Here is a 22,694-nt window from a genome sequence, read left to right on the forward strand (position 1 = left end):
TTTGCATAACACTATTTTTATCACTGGCAGAATATTTAAACCATAGATTTTACATAGATTTAAATTTGAAAATCAACATTTTGTTATGAATATTTTAGAAAAAAATATATTTAATAATGTATTTACAAATGTGTTTTCATGCTTTTAATTAATATTATAAAGTTATAAATTATTTATTTATGAAAAAATATATTTAATAATGTATTTACAAATGTGTTTTCATGCTTTTAATTAATATTATAAAGTTATAAATTATTTATTTATGAAAAAATATATTTAATAATGTATTTACAAATGTGTTTTCATGCTTTTAATTAATATTATAAAGTTATAAATTATTTATTTATGAAAAAATATATTTAATAATGTATTTACAAATGTGTTTTCATGCTTTTAATTAATATTATAAAGTTATAAATTATTTATTTATGAAAAAATATATCATACAGTAATGTATTTACAAATGTGTTTTCATGCTTTTAATTAATATTATAAAGTTATAAATTATTTATTTATGAAAAAATATATTTAATAATGTATTTACAAATGTGTTTTCATGCTTTTAATTAATATTATAAAGTTATAAATTATTTATTTATGAAAAAATATATCATACAGTAATGTATTTACAAATGTGTTTTCATGCTTTTAATTAATATTATAAAGTTATAAATTATTTATTTATGAAAAAATATATTTAATAATGTATTTACAAATGTGTTTTCATGCTTTTAATTAATATTATAAAGTTATAAATTATTTATTTATGAAAAAATATATTTAATAATGTATTTACAAATGTGTTTTCATGCTTTTAATTAATATTATAAAGTTATAAATTATTTATTTATGAAAAAATATATCATGCAGTAATGTATTTACAAATGTGTTTTCATGCTTTTAATTAATATTATAAAGTTATAAATTATTTATTTATGAAAATCTTTTATTATTTATTGTCGTTGTATTTTTAATGCTTGCTATTGTGATAAAATGATTTTAAATTATTATTAAGCATTTTTATTCCATACTAATCACATCAATGAAAAGTTTTATTAAATGCCGGCTAAATAGCAAATTTGCTATTTTGCCGGTGCCGGTCAAATAGCCACTGCCATATTATTAATACTATAGGTACAGAAGTTTAATATAAGGAATTTATAAATCAATTACATGCTACAAAAACTCGATATTCTTAGAGCTGATAACCATGCTAAGCAGTTTTTGGAAAGCTGCTCCTGACAAATTTACTCTGATACATGGGTCACATCATTTTCGTAATCTTCACTCTGTAAGTGATAATTCATTCTATTTCGGCTTAAACAGTTGGAAACCCTACTGAGTGACAAAGAAAACTTTTCAATCTTATAACGTTTTTGTTAGCCATAAAATACTTAACTTTACTTTACTAAACAATCAGCAAAAAAAAAATATTTATCAAGCTGTGAAGACAATCAGGTTCTTAATGCTATTGGAAAATTTATTCAAGTCACTATATGAGTTAGATGAGGGTCTTAGATGTATTAATTTCTCATATAAATAAGTTATGCATTATAAACCAAAGGCTTGATTATTTACCGTTTAATTATATTGTAATTGTGTATGTAAATTCTGTGAATCTATGCTAACCAATGTTTCTTTTCTTTAAACTTGTATTCTACAGTGGCGGATCCAGTGGGGGAGAAAGTGGTCCGGGGTTGGAACTCCCCTTTTTTGCCCTATCAATGCCTAATTTGAATGGTGACATACCGAGTTGGACCCCCCCTTTAATCCTTGGTTGGGAAGACACCCCTTTTTAAAATGGCTGAATCCGCCCCTGTTCTCTATATCTCTATATGCCCCCTGTGGGCCCTTAATTGATATGTCGCAGAAGGTGACCATGATAATCTCTAAAGTAAATTTGATTGGGAGTATTCGAAACTGAAAAAAAAAAACAATCAGGTAACTCGTAACACGGATAAATTACATGCAGGTTCTTAGTATCAAATGAATCCCCCCCCTCCCCCCCATAAGACCACATATTAATAAGTGGTGCTTTTAGTGACGTCCACACTCGCTTAGTGGTGCTTTCGTGGAGGTTCGCTTCTAGGTAATCTAATGTATTTAAAATTTCGCGGTATTAAAAGTTGTGTGGGTGAATCATTCGGAATATTTCGGATGACACTCATCAATAAACATTCAGGAAATTGGTTCGTGTAGACCATTACAACCGAGGGTGTGGACGTTCGATGTAAGATGAAGTAGTGAATTCTTAGGAGATACAAAATGTCCATGCTTCAAGTAATTGTAGTAGGTGCTACTAATGTACCGAACGTTGAAAAGTTTGGAGAAAGTGACCCATATACCACCGTTGAATTTAAAGGTGAGTTAGTTGCAAACTTGCTAAATTTCCCGAGTGCATCCAACCAAAATAAATACACCTGTTTACCTACATACACATACGTAAAATGCCGGTATTGTCAGAAAATGAAATGTCATATTAAACGACTGCATTACTTTGCATTATATTCGTACATGTAAAGCATTATATTCGTTCATGTAAACTTCACTTTTTAACATGAAAACTTTCACTTTTATATTCCAGGTGAAAAGAAAAAAACAGAAGTTCAAAAGTCATCACTAAATCCTAATTGGGGAGAGGTAAATAAATGAGTAATATTAAGTAACAAGCTACAACGGTTTATGTTTTCCTGTTTAGTTTCCTACATGTCATTCTTTATGTACATCTTTGTTGTGACATTATACAATACATATTATAGGTGTACTTGTTTCATTCATGACTGCACCATTGCTGGGGAATCTGAGGGGATACACCTGGGACTATAATAATATACTATAAGTATATAAATAATCCCAGGATACACCAACACATATGTGACAAGAACTTTCAAACATAATACATGTACAATGTAATATAAAAATAAAATGAAATACATCGACTTTTGATCTACACATGTACCATATTTTTGTAGATACATGTTACACATATGCGGATCCTGGGGGGCCCGAGCCCCCCCCCCCCCCTTTCGTGGGAATATTTGGTTGCTTATAAAGGGAATCACTGAAGCATGACTGGACCCCCCCCTTTAGGAAAAGTTCTGGATCCGCCACTGATGTATCAATTGCTCTTTAATGTAAATCAACAAAAAAGGATTAAATAGATTGTAGATCATTTAAACTATGACCGTAGACTATTATAACACAGTTATAGATTGTTGCACCAAATTCTATGCTTAAACAGATTTCCTCATATGTATCTTTGATTCTTAGCTTCCTTCAAATAGATTTGCCAATAGTTTGTATTATACTTTTCTGCTTTTTGCCATAGCAAAAGTGCTAAGCTCAGAAAATAGAAAATTCAAATTGAGGATTTTACCCGTTTCCACAATATTGGACAGAAATTATTTTGTCTTAAATTGGTCTATTAGTCACTGGCCAGTAGTTCAGTGGTTGTTTGTTGGTTCTTGTCTATCATATTTTTGTTTGTATATTATTATCTTATTAATTAGACTGTTCCTTTTCTCAATTGAATTGTTTCATATTTTTCATGTTTGGGCCTTTTATAGCTGACAACATGTATATCAAATGGGTCTATCCAAGAACATATTTCTGATCAACATACATTGTACATGTGACACTTCAAATAATGGTATGGTTATCCTTTGACCACAATTCATGTTATGGTACCTATTACTGAGCTATAAGATTTTAACAAAATTTTTGTGGCACATTAATTTAAGCCTCTGTTAGTATTGTTTACATTTTCAAGTTCAGCTTCTTACATTATATTGTTAAATGCCCTTTCACTTAGTTGAGGGTTATTGTGGCAATTAAGCATTTTTGTGCTGATGCAGCATAAAGCAATCACCAACCAAATTAATCAATAGTTTAGGGAAGTATAGATGTGACAATACAATGAGTTGTGTCCCTTTGAACCCTGTTTACCCTTTCATACATGGGTCACCATACTGCTCCATTCATTGAATGTAGTGAAGGATTGATACATGTTCATGTATACCATACACATTTAAATGATAAACTTAATGATAGTTGCAATTAAATGTGCATAAAGTCATAACATACACTTTGTATTTCAACTATCTTTTAAGTTTATCATTTAGATATGTATGATAAATATGTTTTAATCCTTAGCTATTTGGATGCACCTTATGTACACATCCAATTGATTAATATAAAGTTTTCTTTAGTTTTGTAATTAATTTTATAACAGCATATTTTTGTTATACATTTACCCAAACTGAATTACAATAGGCTATGAACGGTAGAATTTTTAAGATATAAAACAGTTTACTTTTTGTAATATGAAAAACAAGAACTATCTTTAAAAAAGATATCCGAAGTATTCAAATTTGAGTATATGTTTAAAACTATCATTTCGATAACCTTCAGAAGCACAATGACTTAATGATGCAGGACCTCTTAAATAAAATCTCCATCTGAATGTAACTACTAGAAATTCTTTACTAAGTCTGGTTATATTAAGGCAATAACATAAATAAGAATATTGTGATGACACCTAAAAATTTTATTTGTCAAAATATCTAGTACAAATAAAACGAAACACATATACTACTGTTTACATTAAACTTAATTCATGATTAACAAAGCTAGAAACTATTGGTAGTGTAAGTAGTTTCATTCTGTTAACATTCACCAAAACCACACGGAATTCTCACATGTGTAGATGCGTTCTAAAAGTCATGCACGTTGGTACAACAAAGTTTTAAATTACAGTATAAATTAAATAATTATATAATTGTCCCGAATAAACAGCTGTCATGGATGCAAAGAGCTATTGGAGAAACAATTATTTTTAGTAAAAATATAAATCTTTGTAAGATCTAGTTCAAATATGTATAGTTTTTCACTTGCTTTCCATCACGATATAATATTCGAGACGTTTTTTCAAACACAACCAAATCACCCATCATGACAGCATTTTGTCCAATCACAGAAAGGATTTTTGAGCATGCGTAGTCTGTTGCCATAGTGAAGCGTCCTTAAATTCAATATGCACAAACCGAAACTATACCGACATGAAAACATACTAAAGTTATATTAATTCTGATGAGATTATCATAAACCAGTAGCTTAAACTTTCATCAATAGCATCTCAAAGTAATTTTCAAGAATAAACACTCTTTTCACATTTACAAAGAGACATTTCAGTGTGGGTATTCTGCTGGGTTGCTCCTGTGAGAAAACAGCTACATTTAGCTGCCATTATCAATAATTGACATCCTAACAATATATATTCTAGGACATTACTTTTACATTAAGTTTGGCCTTGTTGGCCAAAGGAAACCTAATATTGCTTTATATACCTGTGAAATTGTTATTTATGACATCATCTCTACTCAGGTGTGACACCATATATGTATAAGTATCTTTTACATATCTTTACATTTTATATAGATACCTCCGTATAACATGTCTAGTCAATTTTATGTAGATTTGTGTGTTCTTTTACATATGTATATCTAATCCTTCTTACAATGTAAATACTCATTCTATCGCAGCTTACAATGTCACGTAAACTTGATAGAAATATATCTTGTAACATTTAAAGAATAAAAACTGATGTGAGAGAAATGTCAATGAGACAGAGACCCAACAACACAATCAAATCCTAACCTTGGAAGAAACAATTCTGAAATCTATATTTTTCCTCTACCATTTGTAAGTTCATTGCATTACACCTGATCAGAAGGCATATTTTCATGTACATAAGTTCATTTGGTTGAACATGCAAAATGGAGCATGAATCATTATTTAAAGTACCAGAAATTCAAGCTTAATATGAAAAGAAATACATACAAATTTCAAATACATAATTATTTTGAAGCTGATTGGCATTTCTCAAGGTACATGTATATTAAAGATGGTAATCCTTATTCAAGAAAAGTTTAATTTTGAGAGCCTTGGACACTTTACTTTTGCAACATTCTAAAACCATTTTTGAGGAGTTAAAAATTTATCACTGACTCGATCAATTTTACTTTAAGATGTTTATTTGTGAAATGCAGGCTTGGTCATTTAGTTTGATTTTTTTTTTGACAATTATAATAAATGGTCACATTTGATTTAAAACTGGACAATTCCAATGATATTTCTATGAAGGAATTTAGGATATTGTTTACTTTTTATGATAAGTCAACAGATTTGAGCTGTAATCTGTGATAATTTAAATTTACATAAGTGTGGGCTGTAAATACTGGAGATAATTGTGTAAATACACCCATGCATTTTATACTTCAATCTATTATCTCTACAATTCATTGATATTTCAATCACACCCTTGATAACAATTTTCTTTCATTTCAACCTACAAACATGACAAGTATTGTTTTATACTAAAAAAACAAAAGTGCAAACGGAAATGACAGTGTGCAGTGCCTTGCTTCAATAAATTTTGTTTATATTTAGAAATTACCAAATCTAGCAAGTTATTCAAGTTAATGTTTGAGAGAGCTAGCAGCATTTTAGCCGTCTTGTGTATTCATTTCAATTCTTTACAATGCAAATGGTTTTACACTAGTTAATTGGCAACAGCAATTTCCTTCCCCTTTTGAACTTACCTTCTTTTCCAACATGTTTTAAACAAAAGGTATAGTTACTCATATAATATATATCAATTCATGTACCAAAAGCAGACAAATTTCTTACATAACAATTATAACATGCAAAGTGCATTAAGAAGGCAAAGTTTATAGCTTAATCATAAAATTGTAGAAAAATATTGCACATAAATGATACAATAATAAGTACATATGTACAAAATGTACTTAGTCATTTTATGTAATATTTGGTAATTTTGACAGTCACAGTGTCCATGGAAGGTCATCTCGTAGTATTTCACACCAATAGCAGTAGTACATTCACCATTAGCCTGAAGTGATATGCTTTTACATGTATGTGTAATCATTGTCAGATTATTTGATAATGACTAAATATGCATGTCATTTTCATCTTCAATTAGAGTACATGTATACTTTGAAAGGACAGCCAGGGTTAGCTGGAGATTGAGAAAAGGAGGGTTGTAAAAGCAAGGTGTAATCTCTTATATAATCATAACAAAATGGGAGAAAATCAAAGAATTTGAAAAGGAAAAAGGAATTTTTGGATAGTGATATAAAAAGGGGATACAGGGTAAGGGAGAGATTTTGGTGTCACCAAACTGAGCTTAACCCTGCCACATTCTGTATGTACCTGTCTCGACTCAAGTCAGAACCTGTAATACAGTGGTTTTAGTTTGTTGAGCAAGTGTATATTATTTTTTTTCTTGCATTGTTTTGTACATAAACCAGGCTGTTAGTTTATCTTTTCCAGGCCTTTTTATAAAGCTGATTCATTATGTAGTATGGAATTTGCTCATATTTGCCATACAGTTCCTAAATTTGTAAACTTTGTAACAATTTGGTCTGTTGTAGAGAGTTGTCTCAATCATACCACACCTTCCTATCATAATATGAGATGTGTTGTGTACAATTAGTTTTCCTACAACATAAAGAAGATATGAAGTATGATTGCCAATAGTTAAGACAATTATTTAAGGAAGATTGTGAATAACTACAGGTCATGGATCGGCCTTCAACAATGAGCAAATTCCACACATTAACATTCATGGGATTATAAAATATTAAATGAATTAAATTAGAAAACCAACAGCCTAATATAAATTTTTCATACATATTTCATCCTGTATGGATTATATTTCACAATAAGAAAAATGTGTAGTAATTTTGTAAGAGTTATATTTCAGCTTCTCACACTGTGACACATATGCATGTACCTATTTAATTCAAATATTTACAAGCCAAATGGTTTAGAATTAATAATTAAAACTTTAAGAGAGTAGAGGTAACCCTGCTTTGGTAATATTGTAAGAAAAAGTAATGCATACACATGTATATTTAAATCTCAGTGAAAATGATTATCATGATTATTGACAGGTATATTTATCAAAATTTTCTTTTCTTTTCCATTTGTCATTTTGACAACATTATAATAAACATTTATTCATTTATTCATGCATTTTAACTTATGTCAATGTTTGCTGAAATAGACAAGGAAAAATAATTATGTAGAAAACATTGTGATCTAAGTTTTATGATTGTTAACCCTCATGTTTTGTGGTCAGAATTTAAAACAAAATATGTAGAACCTTCGCCTTTTCTTCAGCTCTAGAGTGATTGATAACAAATGTTTCAAGTTGGATTCACATCCATTGTCAAATACATATACAGTTGACCCTTGTTATCTCAAAATTCCTTTAATAGCAAAGAAGAATTTTAATTGAAAGTTTTGTATGATATATTTAATCCTGTTATCTCCTATTATGTTTGTTAGTCTGATTGAAATTCATCTGTTCTCATTTCTGGAAATACTAAATGTTGCTAAATACTGTAAATATGGACAGCATCACTTTAAAGGTGCGAAAAAATTTCTCCCTCACAAGAGGATAGAGAGTAAAGGAAAACCAATCCTTCCGCAAATTTTGAAAAAATTTTCGTCGTATATTGCTATCACGTTGTCGTCGTCGTCGTCGTCGTCGTCGTCGTCGTCCGAATACTTTTAGTTTTCGCACTCTAACTTTAGTAAAAGTGAATAGAAATCTATGAAATTTTAACACAAGGTTTATGACCATAAAAGGAAGGCTGGTATTGATTTTGGGAGTTTTGGTCCCAATATTTTAGGAATTAGGGGCCAAAAAGGGCCCAAATAAGCATTTTCTTGGTTTTCGCACTATAACTTTAGTTTAAGTAAATAGAAATCAATGAAATTTAAACACAATGTTTATGACCACAAAAGAAAGGTTGGTATTGATTTTGGGAGTTTCAGTCCCAACAGTTTAGGAATTAGGGGCCAAAAAGGGACCCAAATAAGCATTTTTCTTGGTTTTCGCACCATAGCGTTAGTATAAGTAAATAGAAATCTATGAAATTTAAACACAAGGTTTATGACTATAAAAGGAAGGTTGGTATTGATTTTGGGAGTTTTGGTCCCAACAGTTAAGGAAAAAGGGGCCCAAAGGGTCCAAAATTAAACTTTGTTTTGATTTCATCAAAATTGAATAATTGGGGTTCTTTAATATGCCGAATCTAACTGTGTATGTAGATTCTTAATTTTTGGTCCCGTTTTCAAATTGGTCTACATTAAGGTCCAAAGGGTCCAAAATTAAACTTAGTTTGATTTTAACAAAAATTGAAACCTTGGGGTTCTTTGATATGCTGAATCTAAAAATGTACTTAGATTTTTGATTATTGGCCCAGTTTTCAAGTTGGCCCAAATTGAGGTCCAAAATTAAACATTGTTTGATTTCATCAAAAATTGAATAATTGGGGTTCTTTGAAATGCCAAATCTAACTGTGTATGTAGATTCTTAATTTTTGGTCCAGTTTTAAAATTGTTCTAAATTAAAGTGCAAAGGGTCCAAAATTAAACTAAGTTTGATTTTAACAAAATTCAAATTCTTGGGCCTCTTTGATATGCTGAATCTAAACATGTACTTAGATTTTTGATTATGGGCCCAGTTTTCAAGTTGGTCCAAATCAGGATCTAAAATTATTATATTAAGTATTGTGCAATAGCAAGTCTTTTCAATTGCACAGTATTGTGCAATGGCAAGAAATATCTAATTTCACAATATTGTGAAATAGCAAATTTTTTTTTAATTAAGAGTTATCTTTCTTTGTCCAGTAAAGTAAGCAAGAAATATCTGCAAGAATTTTTTTTAATTGGAGTTATCTTTCTTTGTCCAGAATCAACTTAAATCTTTGTTATATACAATATACAATGTATATTCACTTTTTACTACCAACTGATTAATTTAAATTATCTTTACCATTCAGTGATAACAAGCAGTTTTTATACATCTTAATATTTTATGATGTATTTAAATGAGTAGTAATTGTTGCAAACTCCATTAGCATATTTTAATTGAAATTAGTTTTGGAATAAGGGAAAGGGGGATGTGATTAAAAAATTGGGTTCAATTTTTCTCATTTGAAATTTCATAAATAAAAAGAAAATTTCTTCAAACATTTTTTTGAGAGGATTAATATTCAACAGCATAGTGAATTGCTCTAAGAGAAAACAAAAATTTTAAGTTCATTTGAATACATTCATTCTGTGTCAGAAACCTATGCTGTGTCAACTATTTAATCACAATCCAAATTTAGAGCGGAATCCAGCTTGAATGTTGTGTCCATACTTGCCCCAACTGTTCAGGGTTCAACATCTGCGGTCGTATAAAGCTACGCCCTGCGGAGCATCTGGTTGAGGATGTAACTGAAACCAGTATTAGTTACGACTTTTGTCACGAGAAAATATCTTCTACCCATATACATGTATATTCCTTAAAATATACATGTATTGTCAACATATATTGATTTACATTCATGCTTTATTTCTCTGGTTGAATCATATACCTTTGTGGATTATTTGACGGTTAATAATTTACAAAGATAATATTATTATAATGTGACCTTGAAATTTAAAGATATTTATATACATGTACAAAAATGTATCTTCATATATCTTAAAAATTATATGCACTACAATGGTATCTTGTCTTCCATGTCCTATTAATAATTGATTTTGAAGCAGTTTGGAGATATCAATGTCCATGTCAAAAATATTGAATGAAGACTAGGTTTCACTATACAAATTTAATAATTTCAATATATCTGCCCACGTAAATATAAGGAAGTACATAAGCTACACACACCTATGTTACCTGACAGATTTCTACCTGTCCGCCTTTGATCTATCTATTGTAGAAAAATATTTTATTCATACCCTGTGAATTAATGAAAATATTTTGAAACATTGTTGTTAAAATGTGGGGGAATTGATTAAATAGGATGTGGACAAAAAAATTATATCATTTCATGTTGTTGTTTTTAGGATTTTAATACACATATTTGATCCTTAAAAGGTCGGCTCTATGTCATGAACATCCTATTGCCTGAATGATAAAGATTTTAAAATGTTTAATAGGATCAGAAAAGAAAAATTGCTGAGCCACATATAATCATTTCAACTGAGGTACAAATGAGGACAGATTCGTTCATTTTGTCATCTGTAATCTAAAATTAGGATTTCATAATCAGGATAAATAGATCGAATACATCATATATTTTTCTACCTTCAACATTTTTTTTACACTTTTAATTCATTATGTAAAATGGATCAATAGGAGCAACCCCCACACTGATGTTAAACAAGGATAGGTGAAAAGAATTTTTTTCTGGTTCATAATTTTAATTGCTCCCTTTTTTCACGAAAGAACCATCTTAGCTCTGTCACATTCTGTTTGTGCCTGTCCTAAGATTGTTGTCGATTGTTGTTTGCTGTCTACAAAATTTCCCTACTGTTTAATTGCTTCTTTGGTTTTCTAGAACTCTTTAACTGTTTTACATATTATTTTGTCAGGGCCTTTTACAGCTTTCTGTGGGGTATGAGTTTTGGTCATTGTTGAAGGCTGAACTGTGACACATAGCTGCTTACATCCACATTGTTTGGTGTCTGGTGGAAAGTTGGCCTAGGCAACCAAACCATATCTTATTTAAAATATACTTGTTCCTGGAATGTACTTCACTCTTTCACCTGGATAAAACTCACATCACTTAAAAAGCTAAAAAAATAAAAATCTCTGAATCTGACCAAGCAGTTATTATTGATAGAAATTTATTCTGAAATTAGACCCTAGTAGATCTTTTCCCCCTCCATGTCTTTATGCTGTTTAAAATAATTATCTTCTTTCTATCCATCTTTTTGCTCCCCTTTTTCTTCCTCATTCCTTTCAACTGTTTTATTATTATTATTCCTTCGACACCAAAATTGTTGATTTGTGGAAAAAAGAAAGCCACAAAAATTGTCCTGTCTTTCCATTTGTAAGTCATCCATTTTCGTTTCTGAATTCTAATTTAAGTTTTCCTCATCCAGATTTAATGTCACCAGGTCGGCAGGATATGGTCAGACGTCTTTGTTGCTGATGCTGAGTAAAAGCAATCATTAATCAATTAATGATAATCTTATAAAATTCTTAATCAATGCTGAGAACCAAAATATACAGATTGAGTTTGGGCAATGATTAACATACATTTCTAGAGTTATCCTTCTTTTTAACTTTGAAAATTGCAAAGCTTGATCAGGGTTTTTTTGTGTCCTCTGGTACATTCTTTTTTTTTAAAGTCTACACCTAAAATATTATAGATATCTTTTTTCTTCGTCTCTCATATCTCATAACCCATACTTTTCAATGTTGAACACTATTAGCAAATGAAAATATCCTAATCATTCTTTCAATTTGATTACTAAAGATAATAAACAGTGTACATATTGACAAAATCTCTTATTTTGGTTGAATACAAATAAAAATTGTAATAGATACAATAGAATTATATTCAAATAGCATGGAAGACTTTCCTTTTTACCATGAGTGGACCCTCTGTTGACCAGTTGTACAATTTAAGCCAGTTCCCCTTATTCTATTTTTTACCCAAGACAACATGTTGTAATCTAGAATTTATATATGTATATTTAGTTTAATTTCGGAAATACTTTTTACATGTATAAAATGTTGTCTATTTATGTCTGTCTTGATAATAGTGTCTCATAAGGTCATTTCAGTTGGCATCCCTTCACTAAATGTTAGGTTCTTATGACTTTGTGGGAATATATAAAGATGATGTAATGGATGGTGACACTTTAATAACATTAATTATCTATTACTTATCTATTAGCTGCTACTCAATAATTATACCCAGGCTCAATTAGTAATGTGACCAAAATATCAAACATGAATCTTAAATAAATAAGCTTTTGACAAAGAATATAAATGGAACTTAAAAAAGTCATGCTGTAAGGGATGAAAATAGCGTGAAGCTTTAAGGGCATATAATACAGTTACAGGGGAGGTAATGACCTTTTAACATAAAAAAAAGTTATGTACTTCTGTCGAAAGGAAAAGTATGTTCACAAATCTGAATTTTTAACAAATATATAAAATTGGGATCTCATTTTACTCTAATAGTAGCAAATGAAAGTATATTTTTATGCCCCACCTACAATAGTAGAGGGGCATTATGTTTTCTGGTCTGTGGCTCTGTTCGTTCGTCCGTCCGTTCGCTCGCTCGTCCGTTCGTTCGTTCGTCCGCAGGTTAAAGTTGTTTGGGCAAGGTAGTTTTTGATGAAGATGAAGTCCAATCAACTTGAAACTTGGTACACTTGTTGCTTATGATATGATCTATCTAATTTTAAAGCCTAATTAGACTTTTGACCCAAATGATAGTGCCAGTGGGGCATCTGTGTACTTTGGACACATTCTTGTTTATTATATACTTGATTTAATCAGGCAAAAAATAGCCCATATGCAATTCTCAGCAAAATTTAATAAGGGATCAAAACTTTATTGTATGCCCTTAAATCAGTATATGAAAATTGGGCTACTAGCATACTGTGGTATACCAGTTTATGCCTTTTTTTGGGCAGGGGTATTATAAGCATTGACATACAGGTGAACATGGTGAAGAAACAGATTCAAATGGTTTCGTGCCTAGCTGTTTACATTACATTTATACTTATAAGATAAGGGACGACATCAAAAGATCGATGTAGGATAAAAAACTTAAATCAAATTTGGTGGTGGTAGTGGGGGGGGGGGGGTCAACATTGCTGCAAATTTTCAAGTTTTGTTAATCCAAAATCAATTTTACATATATAACTTTTGATGTCGTCCCTAAGTGAAGCAGTTGTGTTAAAATCCTTTATAGCCACATCCCAGTCTTTCTAGCAATCACAATGGTTCAGATAAATGAACAATGATATAAAATTAACAATTTTTTGAAGTCAACATGTTCTGTATTTATTAAAAGAATTTGTTTTTTTTATCTTTCAGACATTTGATTATGACTTAAAAGGTCAGACGTTGGGTGGTAGTGATGAACTTTTGGTAGAAATCAAAGATTGGGAAAGAGTTGGAAGAAACAGGTTTGTGTTACTATATGATAAATGTATTGTAGCAGAGAGTCATATGCATGAATCTGTCATTTAAGATATTCCAATAAGATTTTTAGATGACTTTCAGATCAAGATTTTGTTTCATTCAGAGTCACCAACTCTTCATGATGAGACTGCAGGGGGTGGGGTTTTCATGTTGATCCTATGTATCTAGTTTTAAAATCTTCTACTTATAGAGGAGAAATCTTAAAATAGTGTTCAATCACCAACTTAGTTTGTACTAATGATTTTAAAGATGGAAAATGAAGTAGAGGTAAAAATTGATACATTGATTTTGTATGACATAATTCTTATGAATAGATATTATTGAGCAAATCATCTTTTCAATTTCAGATTACTAGCAAAATGCAAAGTACCTTTAAGGAATTTACTGAAGGGTGGAGCTCAATCGGAAAATATGAATCTGACCATGCAGGATGGCAATGGGAGACCAACACAGGTACAGCATAAAAGATATGTGTTTTTATACACATTTAACTGTATAAATAAGATTTAAGTTTAACCTGAGATATAATATTTGCAGTTTTCCCTTATTGGTATTGTTTTGTTTCCTTTTTGTTTTTTAAACCCCATTTTCATAGATACATCTATATATATATACCCCCTTGTTTTAATTTTATAATTAGGTTTATTTTCCATTTAGCAAATTTGAGACACTTTTTAAGTGATTATTGAATATTGAATGTCTTATGATAAGACTGACATTTATATGAAACTCTTTGGCCATTTTCTTCAAAAATCTTGTGACAATCCCTTATAATGAAAATAATGTATAAATAACAAAAAAAAGGATTTTTTGGGGGATTCTGTTTTTGAAAAAAAAGCTACCGATATAGTAGAGATAAGTTAAATTAAGAGTCTCTCATTTATATGATGATCATGATTTCTATCATATAGGCAGGAAAGGAATCTGTATGTATCAGAGTTCCATACAATAAGCATAGCGCATAAACGTTTTATTACAAATTCTTTTTGATTCTATGTACAAAAATATATCTACATAAGACTCTATTTTGGACATTATTATGATTATTACTTCACCATTATTATGATTATTACTTCAACATATTTTATATACGAATGAAAGTGTTATCTATAATATACTGAGTAGTATCAAAAATAAAACACTTAATAAAAATTTAAGTCTCTTTAAAAGTTGACCTTTTGTTCTCAGATTTAGCAGATATTTTTAGTTCATGCATGTGGGTAATTTCTGGCAGTAAACGTTACTTAAAGAACTTACTACAATTGAAGTATTATTATTCAATTGTGACATGGCCTTCTATTTATGATATGTAGGGATTTTTCTTGTCTCTTTTTGTATTATTGTTACATAATTTTAAAATCTCTCTACACCATGATATTTAAAAACTTTTTTTATATGTCAATTTCAGGACCATTATAGATGAGTGGAAATTAGTATTTTCCTATTTCGAAATATCTGTTCTATTTAATTTGTACGATTTAAAAAATAACCATAAGTAAAATTTGGATCAACATGTATTATTTGGTAGTTCTTTGTCTTGGGGAATATTAAACCTATTATTTCTGACCCTCAAATTTTTCAACTGTTTATAGGAAACACAACGATTAATTATGTTGTTATGCCTGCAGTAGGAAGAGATAATAGAAATTATGAGATGTATTCTCAAGGACATATAACTAACATATCTAATATAAGTCCTTGGTATTCTGAAGGAGATAATTTTTATGAAGTGACAATTGATTTTCATAATTATTTTTTTTTTAATAAAGAAGAATATAGATAATTATAGATAAAATGAATAATTATATTTAATATATCCATATTTGTGTAGTATATTTTATTTTATTTAAAAATTATTGATGTAGAATTAGTCATATATGTGTTTAAGTATATATTGCATATCATATAAAAATGAATTTCAACATATGGCAATAAATGTATTATAAAATCATTATCATTGTTCAAAGTCTTCTAAATGTTCTAATTCATAGTTATAGTAAAAGGTTTCTAGGAAAAATCAATTGATTTCTAGCAAATGAAGGTTTGAATTGAAAAATAATTCTTGTCCAGCTTGATTTGACATAGATATCTCTTAAAAAGAATACAAACCTATTAAAATTATTGTAAAATCCCAATGAACTTTCCTATGCAGTATATTTGATGCAGTAAGCATAAACATTTATATAGATACATGCGTTCCTGACTAATACAGTTAAGAATGCTAGTTTTTTTCTAAGTAATGTATTTTGAATATAAATATTTTTATGATTAAGTGATTTAAAACTTTTTATTTTGGAAAGATTTTGTGAGATTTAGATGTTGTTTCACCTGTACTCATGAAATCCATGAAATACACGAAAATTGAGATCAAATTTGAAATTAAGCAAATTTTCATGGATTTTTTTGGTATAGGTTAACCACAAATTTAAAAGTTCAATAAAGTACACATTTTCTATAGGAAAAAAGGCTTGGTATCAAGATTGTGCAAAGCCATGAAATGAAATATCCCTGAAAATATAATATATATATCCTTATTCCATGAAAATTGATCCACAGAAACCTAGTTCTATATGAAAGTTTACAAAACGTATAAAGGATTTCTGTATTTGATGGGTTTACAAGATTTTCAAATTTACTCAAATGAGTAATTTTACAGTATTGTGTTAGATCTGAACATTCTTTCATTTTCATTTAGTGTCAACTGAATATCAAAGTAAACTACAAACCACCGCCGTCTGCTCAACCAGCAGCTCCATCTGGTGGTGCCTCAGGACAGATAGATCAAGAAGGAGGTTAGTCCATATTTTTTCACTTAACGGATTGGCAAACTGGTTAAGCAAATTCTCTTTTACCAAATTGACAGCATTTCCCCTAACGGATTGGCAAACTGGTTAAGCAAATTCTCTTTTACCAAATTGACAGCATTTCTTAGCATATAAAACCAAGTGTAGGATGACAATCTACAATAAATTCTACAGACTGACCCAAATACGTAGAATTTGAATATGGCAATTTTCAACAACATTATAAGAATCTAACTGCATTAATTCTATTATGGAACACAATTAAACAGTCAATTGGTGGGGAAAATAATTGATGTTAAAATTCCATTTAATTGCCATGTTCCAGTACATTTATCAGAAATATAACCATATTTTGGAATATATTTCCATACATATTCTTTATTGACAAGGTAATTTTGATATAATTTGCTGACTGCTATTTTCCATTTAGGAATTTTCCTTTAACAGTTCATGTGGATCACAAGCATATATTATCCGAGGATCGTTTGCGCAATTTTAAGACTTAATTCAATTCAAATAGTGTTAGTGTAGTGAGGGAGAATGTGTTGTATAGAATTTTTTATACATATATATATAGGAATATATTTCTAACAAATTAGGAAAATTCACATTTTTTTGGAAACATTTGCTGTGTAAAATTTCTCAATTATAAATGGATATGCTAAAAATGTTGAAATCCAAGAAGGAGAAGGAACCAGACTACTTACTGGCTGGTATGTTTATTATACAGTGAATGGGCTTTGCTCATTGTAAAAGGCCATACAGTGACCTGTATTTGTTATTTTCGGTGTCATTTAGTCTCTACTTGGCTGTCATATTGTGTCAATTTTGCTTAATATATAACCAAATATTTTTTTTTATTTTCCAGGGGATGTGCTAGGAGGTAATATGATGGACTTGGCTGATGGAGAGGAGGAAGAGGAGGAAGACACGGGACCTCCACAAATAGACCCTACCACTGGACAACCTGTTCCTAGACCTAAGAAAAGGAGGAGAGCTAGGGGCTCCATGGCAAGAAGGATGCTGGGTAATCTGTCTACAAAGGCTACTGATTTCCAGGTAAAGGTTATGATATGTCAACACACTTTCTAACAAAAAATACCAAAAAATATGCACAACTGCTATGTATGAAACAAAAAATATAAATCCAAAGTGAAAACATTTAAGCAATAAATATTCAAGAAATTTGTAGACAAATTATGACAACCTTTTGATGACCACCTTTGGAAACTGTGCCAGAAGAATTATAATCACTAGTCAAGGTGAAATCTTTTATTGCAGTTAGATAATCTGGGACGGAACTTAATTTTAACAATAAAGGACTAGGGGCTATAAGGGCCATTTTTGGCCCCACCCCCAAATTTCATTTAATTGGTCATGTTGTAAGTCTATACCATAGACCTTCAGAAAATAATTGAATTTAGGGACTAGCTCGTTTATTCTGTTGCCTAGCAACCAATATAATGGTGGAGTTAAACTCATGAAATATGATTATTATACAGCTTTAATTTATCTATATTTGATATTAAACCTGTTTAGCATGTGGTGAACTTTACACTTATACACTATTTAAGTATTACATAATTAAATTCACAGTTTTGCCAAATTTACTGTTGTTTCTCCCTAGCAACACATCTGTGTCCATGGCAACCGCAATTAGTTTTCTATTTTACCAGATTTATTTTTAAATATGTTGAAACAGCAAGGCAATTTGAGATGCGAATTGTAAAAAGTAACAAAGACTCCAAAGTAAATGTTAAGGGGAAAATCAATATTGAAACATCAACAAACAAAAGAAAACACCGGTTATTGCTGATTGTGCATCTAGTGCTGGGTGTGGTCTCACTCATCAGCGACAAGAAGAATAATACAAAGACAAGAACACATATTTAGCGCTAAGAAATCTTAAAATTTATGATCTAAAGTAAATAAATACAGACACATGCATTAAATGGTGTTTTAAATGTCTGTGTATTTCCATTACAGTAGTGATGTTTCAGGTAGGGTTGAGGTTGGAGGGGGCCACTTCCATATTCAAGATGATAGGACGTGCCTCTGAAATAATTCACCTTTTGAAGCTTAAAATAAGTGAAAAGTTAAGAAAACTATCAGATATAAGATAAGGACAATAAAGTTCCTATAACTTCATTGACTGTCAACTTGTTTGGTGTTCCAGCTGTGTCTTTCTTTATCAACCAATTTTTCTCTTTTGACACTTGAATATTCCTCTTTTACATAAAACCACATGAAACTAAATCAATATGGCAAAAGGTAACTTTTCCTAAGCAATATATGAAAACGTCTATATTTTTTAAAATGTAAAACCGGGTGAGGTAACAAAACAGTGACACGTATACCCCTATCAATTAAGTGTTGAAGTACATCCCCCCTCATCTATACATATGAAGAGGATCGTTATATTGATTTTTCGAAATTCATCTTATTTTGATTATATATTTCAGATGTTCAGATTTATATCGTTCATATCATTCTTTAGCATTGCAAAACTGGTACATGCTACTACATTTTGTATCTCAAAAAATCTGTATTTTTTTTTTTTCTATATTCATTATATATATTATTTGTTTTATTGTAGTTCTTGTCACTGTGACTAGTCTGTGTGATTTTAGTCACTTGTGGACAGCTGTCTCATTGACAATCATACCACATCTTCTTTTTTATAGTTTATCTTTCGCCTTCACTAACCATAGTGTCGTATGACCTTGGTCTTTGATTATCATGACAATATTCATTTTGCAATGTATATATATTACGTCAAAATAGTTGAAAACAAGAATATATCTTTAGTACATGGATGCCCAAATCGCAAGACTTACACAGGCCAGATAATCTTTAATTGGGACAGGCGCGAAAATCGGCGGACTTAAAAATGTTATTTTGAGATCTCAAACCCCCTCCTCCTTTACCTCTAGCCAACGTAGAAAATAATAAAACACACAACAATAGGTACAATAAAACATAGTTTAAAAGAAGTCTGAGTCTGATGTCAGATTAAACTACCTTGACCGTAAACTTAAACCTGAAGCAGGACACAAGGACGATCAGACGAACAGACAAACAGACGCAAAGACCAGAAACATAATGCCCACAAATGGGGCGTAACAAAATTCTTAAAATTACACTTTATTTATACACATGATTATAAAACTATTCAAAACATAACCTTTACAAAGGTAACAGACATGTAGGATGCGTACAGACTTCAGGCACTTATTTCTATACATGGGAAGGTCAACTACTAGTATCCATAAATATATATACATGTAGATATACAGATATATGGATAGTCTACCTCATGCTGTTTCCGTTCTCTTACCATCAAATTTTATATAACTTGTTCTCTATGCTCATTATCAACAAAGACACATCCAATTGGAATATAGGTAAATTGTAGTTTCATTTTTAAAATAAAAGTCGTTTTTTTTGCCAATTTGTAAATTTAAGGAAACTAATCTTTTTAAATCTCCCCCCCCCCCCTTTTCCTGACATAAATCATGGTTCCGACCCTAATACCAGAGAGAGAAGATTGCCCCATACAAACACCAAATTTTGAATTGATAATTAGCAGAAACATAAGAAATATACAGATTGATTATTGATATTGAAGGTCTATCTATAATTTCATAATTAAAAAAAATTTGTCCTCGAAGATGTTATTGGCTACCTTCCAATATGTAGTTTATTGGTTTCGTATTTTTTTAAGACATTTAACTAGATATACTTATGGAAATAATATTAGGAATACACGGTACATTCATAAACAAAAAAATAAAGTTCCTATAGGCATACAAATGTATAAACTAAACTTTGTCAGATGAATAGGGTAAATTTGGACGTCATATTTCAGCTTTGTATTGCTCTGATTGGCAATGAAAACAATAAAATAAACTATCGCACCAACCTTGCACCAAAAAGATTTTTTGTCCGAAGTTTGATATGTATGAACTTGTCAAAATGCTAAAATTTCTTTTTGGTGCAAGCATGGTGCGGTGGTCAACATTTAGAAAAAACATCAAAATTTCTGTATTTTTGCTTATTTTCCCAATTATGACCTCATTTGCACCTACCATTGTGACGTCATTGAACCTTTTTTTGTTAGATAAAAACATTTTTTTCAAATCATTGACTCATATTCTAATAATTTATGGAGAAAAATCTGCTCTGTTATAATTTTTATTATCTTGTAAATCTGGGGCCATTTTAGGCCATTATAGCCCCTACTCCTTTGATGCCATTTTTTCTGATGATGCATCCAGTCTCAAAACCAGTTTTTTAAACAAAGTTCCAAATAGGATTACAAATTTGAAGATTTATCCCAAACTTAAGTTGAATATTATTTCCATATGTAGGTATTTTTGTTGATTTAGTGTTGGACATATTGTGTTGATACATGTCTTGTGTCAAAGACTTATACCTTTAAATATCTATTAAAAAAAATACTGTTGCAGCAGTAATTGATTAAACTGAAGATTTTTTTTTTTTTTTTTTAAATTTCAGATAAGAGTGAAGATCATAGAAGCTCGCCAGTTACAGGGAGACAATATACAACCATGTGCCAAAGTAACAGTTGCTAATCAAACAAAAACAACCAGAGTGAAAAAATCAACAAACAGTCCTTGTTGGAATGAACCTTTCTTTTTTAACTTCCATATGTCACCTTTAGAACTTTTTGAAGACTATATAGAATTCAAGGTAAGAATTTACAATAGACACTGGAGGATGATAATTCTTGACTTTGTCTGCAGTAACAAAAACAGTGAAATGAATATTGATTGAACAGACTTACAGTCACTTAAAGTGTGATCTTAAAATATATAAGAGTGACAAGCACAAAAGGAGAGAAATTATTGAGATAAGGTTTCATAAGGAATGATGAAATAAAGGCTTCCACTGAAATTCGTAATTTCTAGTGATATTTTTTTTTTTTTTAAAGAAAAAATGGATTCATTTGGTCCATTGAGTCTTTTAAGAATAAACATTGATATCATAGAAACCACATTTCATAGTGATTTAGAAAAAAAAATTTGGTCCACTTTCAGGACTATCAACATTAGTTCAATCACAATTAGTAAAGCAGGTTTTGTAATGTTTGTGTCATTTTGGTCTCTTGTGGACAGTTGTCTCATTGTTAATCATACCACATCTTCTTTTGTATATTGTCATAAATTTCAGCATGTGTATGAATCTGTATGAATAGACTAAAAAATCCTAATTAATTGGTGCATGTCTATGCAGAACAAATGCACTGAATAAGTTGGATGTATGAACATCTCAACACTCAGATCATCATAGTGGTGTCTTCTTATAAAGTTACAATAACTTCAATTATATAATGGTCACTGTATTTCTTTTGTAATTCTATTTCAGGTGTTTAATGCCAAAACATTTAGAGCTGATTCAATGATTGGATCATTCAAGGTTGGTACAGATTATAGAACTAATTACACCTTATGTAAGAATCAGGGGTTTTGATTGGTTGATAGCAGGTGTATTTTTCTCCAATTTACTGTTATCAAATGAATGTTGTTCATTTTTAACGCCTTTTTTGATTTGCTTAAAGGATATTCCTTTTTTACCCTCTCTGCCGTGGTATTTGCCAAAAAATACTCTATCCGACTGGACGCTTGTAACGTCACAATCATCAATGCGTTTTAGTACATTAACATTCGGTTTTCTTAAACAGATATATCATGTTATTGAGGGGTATTTGTGAAAAATACCAGTCTTGAGATTGAATTTCCCTCGCCTTACGGCTCCTGAAATTTAACATTCTCTCGACTGGTATTTTTCGCAAATACCCCTCCTTAACATGATATATCTTTTCAAAATTTATTTAA

At 30.2% G+C, this 22,694-nt stretch overlaps 1 protein-coding gene across 5 annotated transcripts in view; it reads left to right on the top strand.

Annotated features, from left to right (window-relative positions):
• The first annotated feature begins 2,158 nt into the window (after positions 1 to 2,158).
• Positions 2,159 to 22,694, top strand: part of LOC134716089 (myoferlin-like) — a 77,404-nt gene continuing 56,868 nt past the window's right edge. For all 5 annotated transcript variants that reach the window (XM_063578845.1, XM_063578844.1, XM_063578849.1 and 2 more), the window contains exons 1-8: positions 2,159 to 2,362; positions 2,585 to 2,640; positions 13,925 to 14,016; positions 14,380 to 14,485; positions 16,728 to 16,824; positions 17,705 to 17,895; positions 21,355 to 21,549; positions 22,225 to 22,275. In XM_063578845.1, the coding sequence (XP_063434915.1) occupies positions 2,266 to 2,362; positions 2,585 to 2,640; positions 13,925 to 14,016; positions 14,380 to 14,485; positions 16,728 to 16,824; positions 17,705 to 17,895; positions 21,355 to 21,549; positions 22,225 to 22,275 (885 nt within the window). In that variant the 5' untranslated portion in view covers positions 2,159 to 2,265. The remainder of the gene's footprint in view (positions 2,363 to 2,584; positions 2,641 to 13,924; positions 14,017 to 14,379; positions 14,486 to 16,727; positions 16,825 to 17,704; positions 17,896 to 21,354; positions 21,550 to 22,224; positions 22,276 to 22,694) is intronic.

Source organism: Mytilus trossulus, chromosome 4 (assembly GCF_036588685.1).
Source record: "Mytilus trossulus isolate FHL-02 chromosome 4, PNRI_Mtr1.1.1.hap1, whole genome shotgun sequence".
Lineage (NCBI taxonomy): Eukaryota > Metazoa > Mollusca > Bivalvia > Mytilida > Mytilidae > Mytilus > Mytilus trossulus.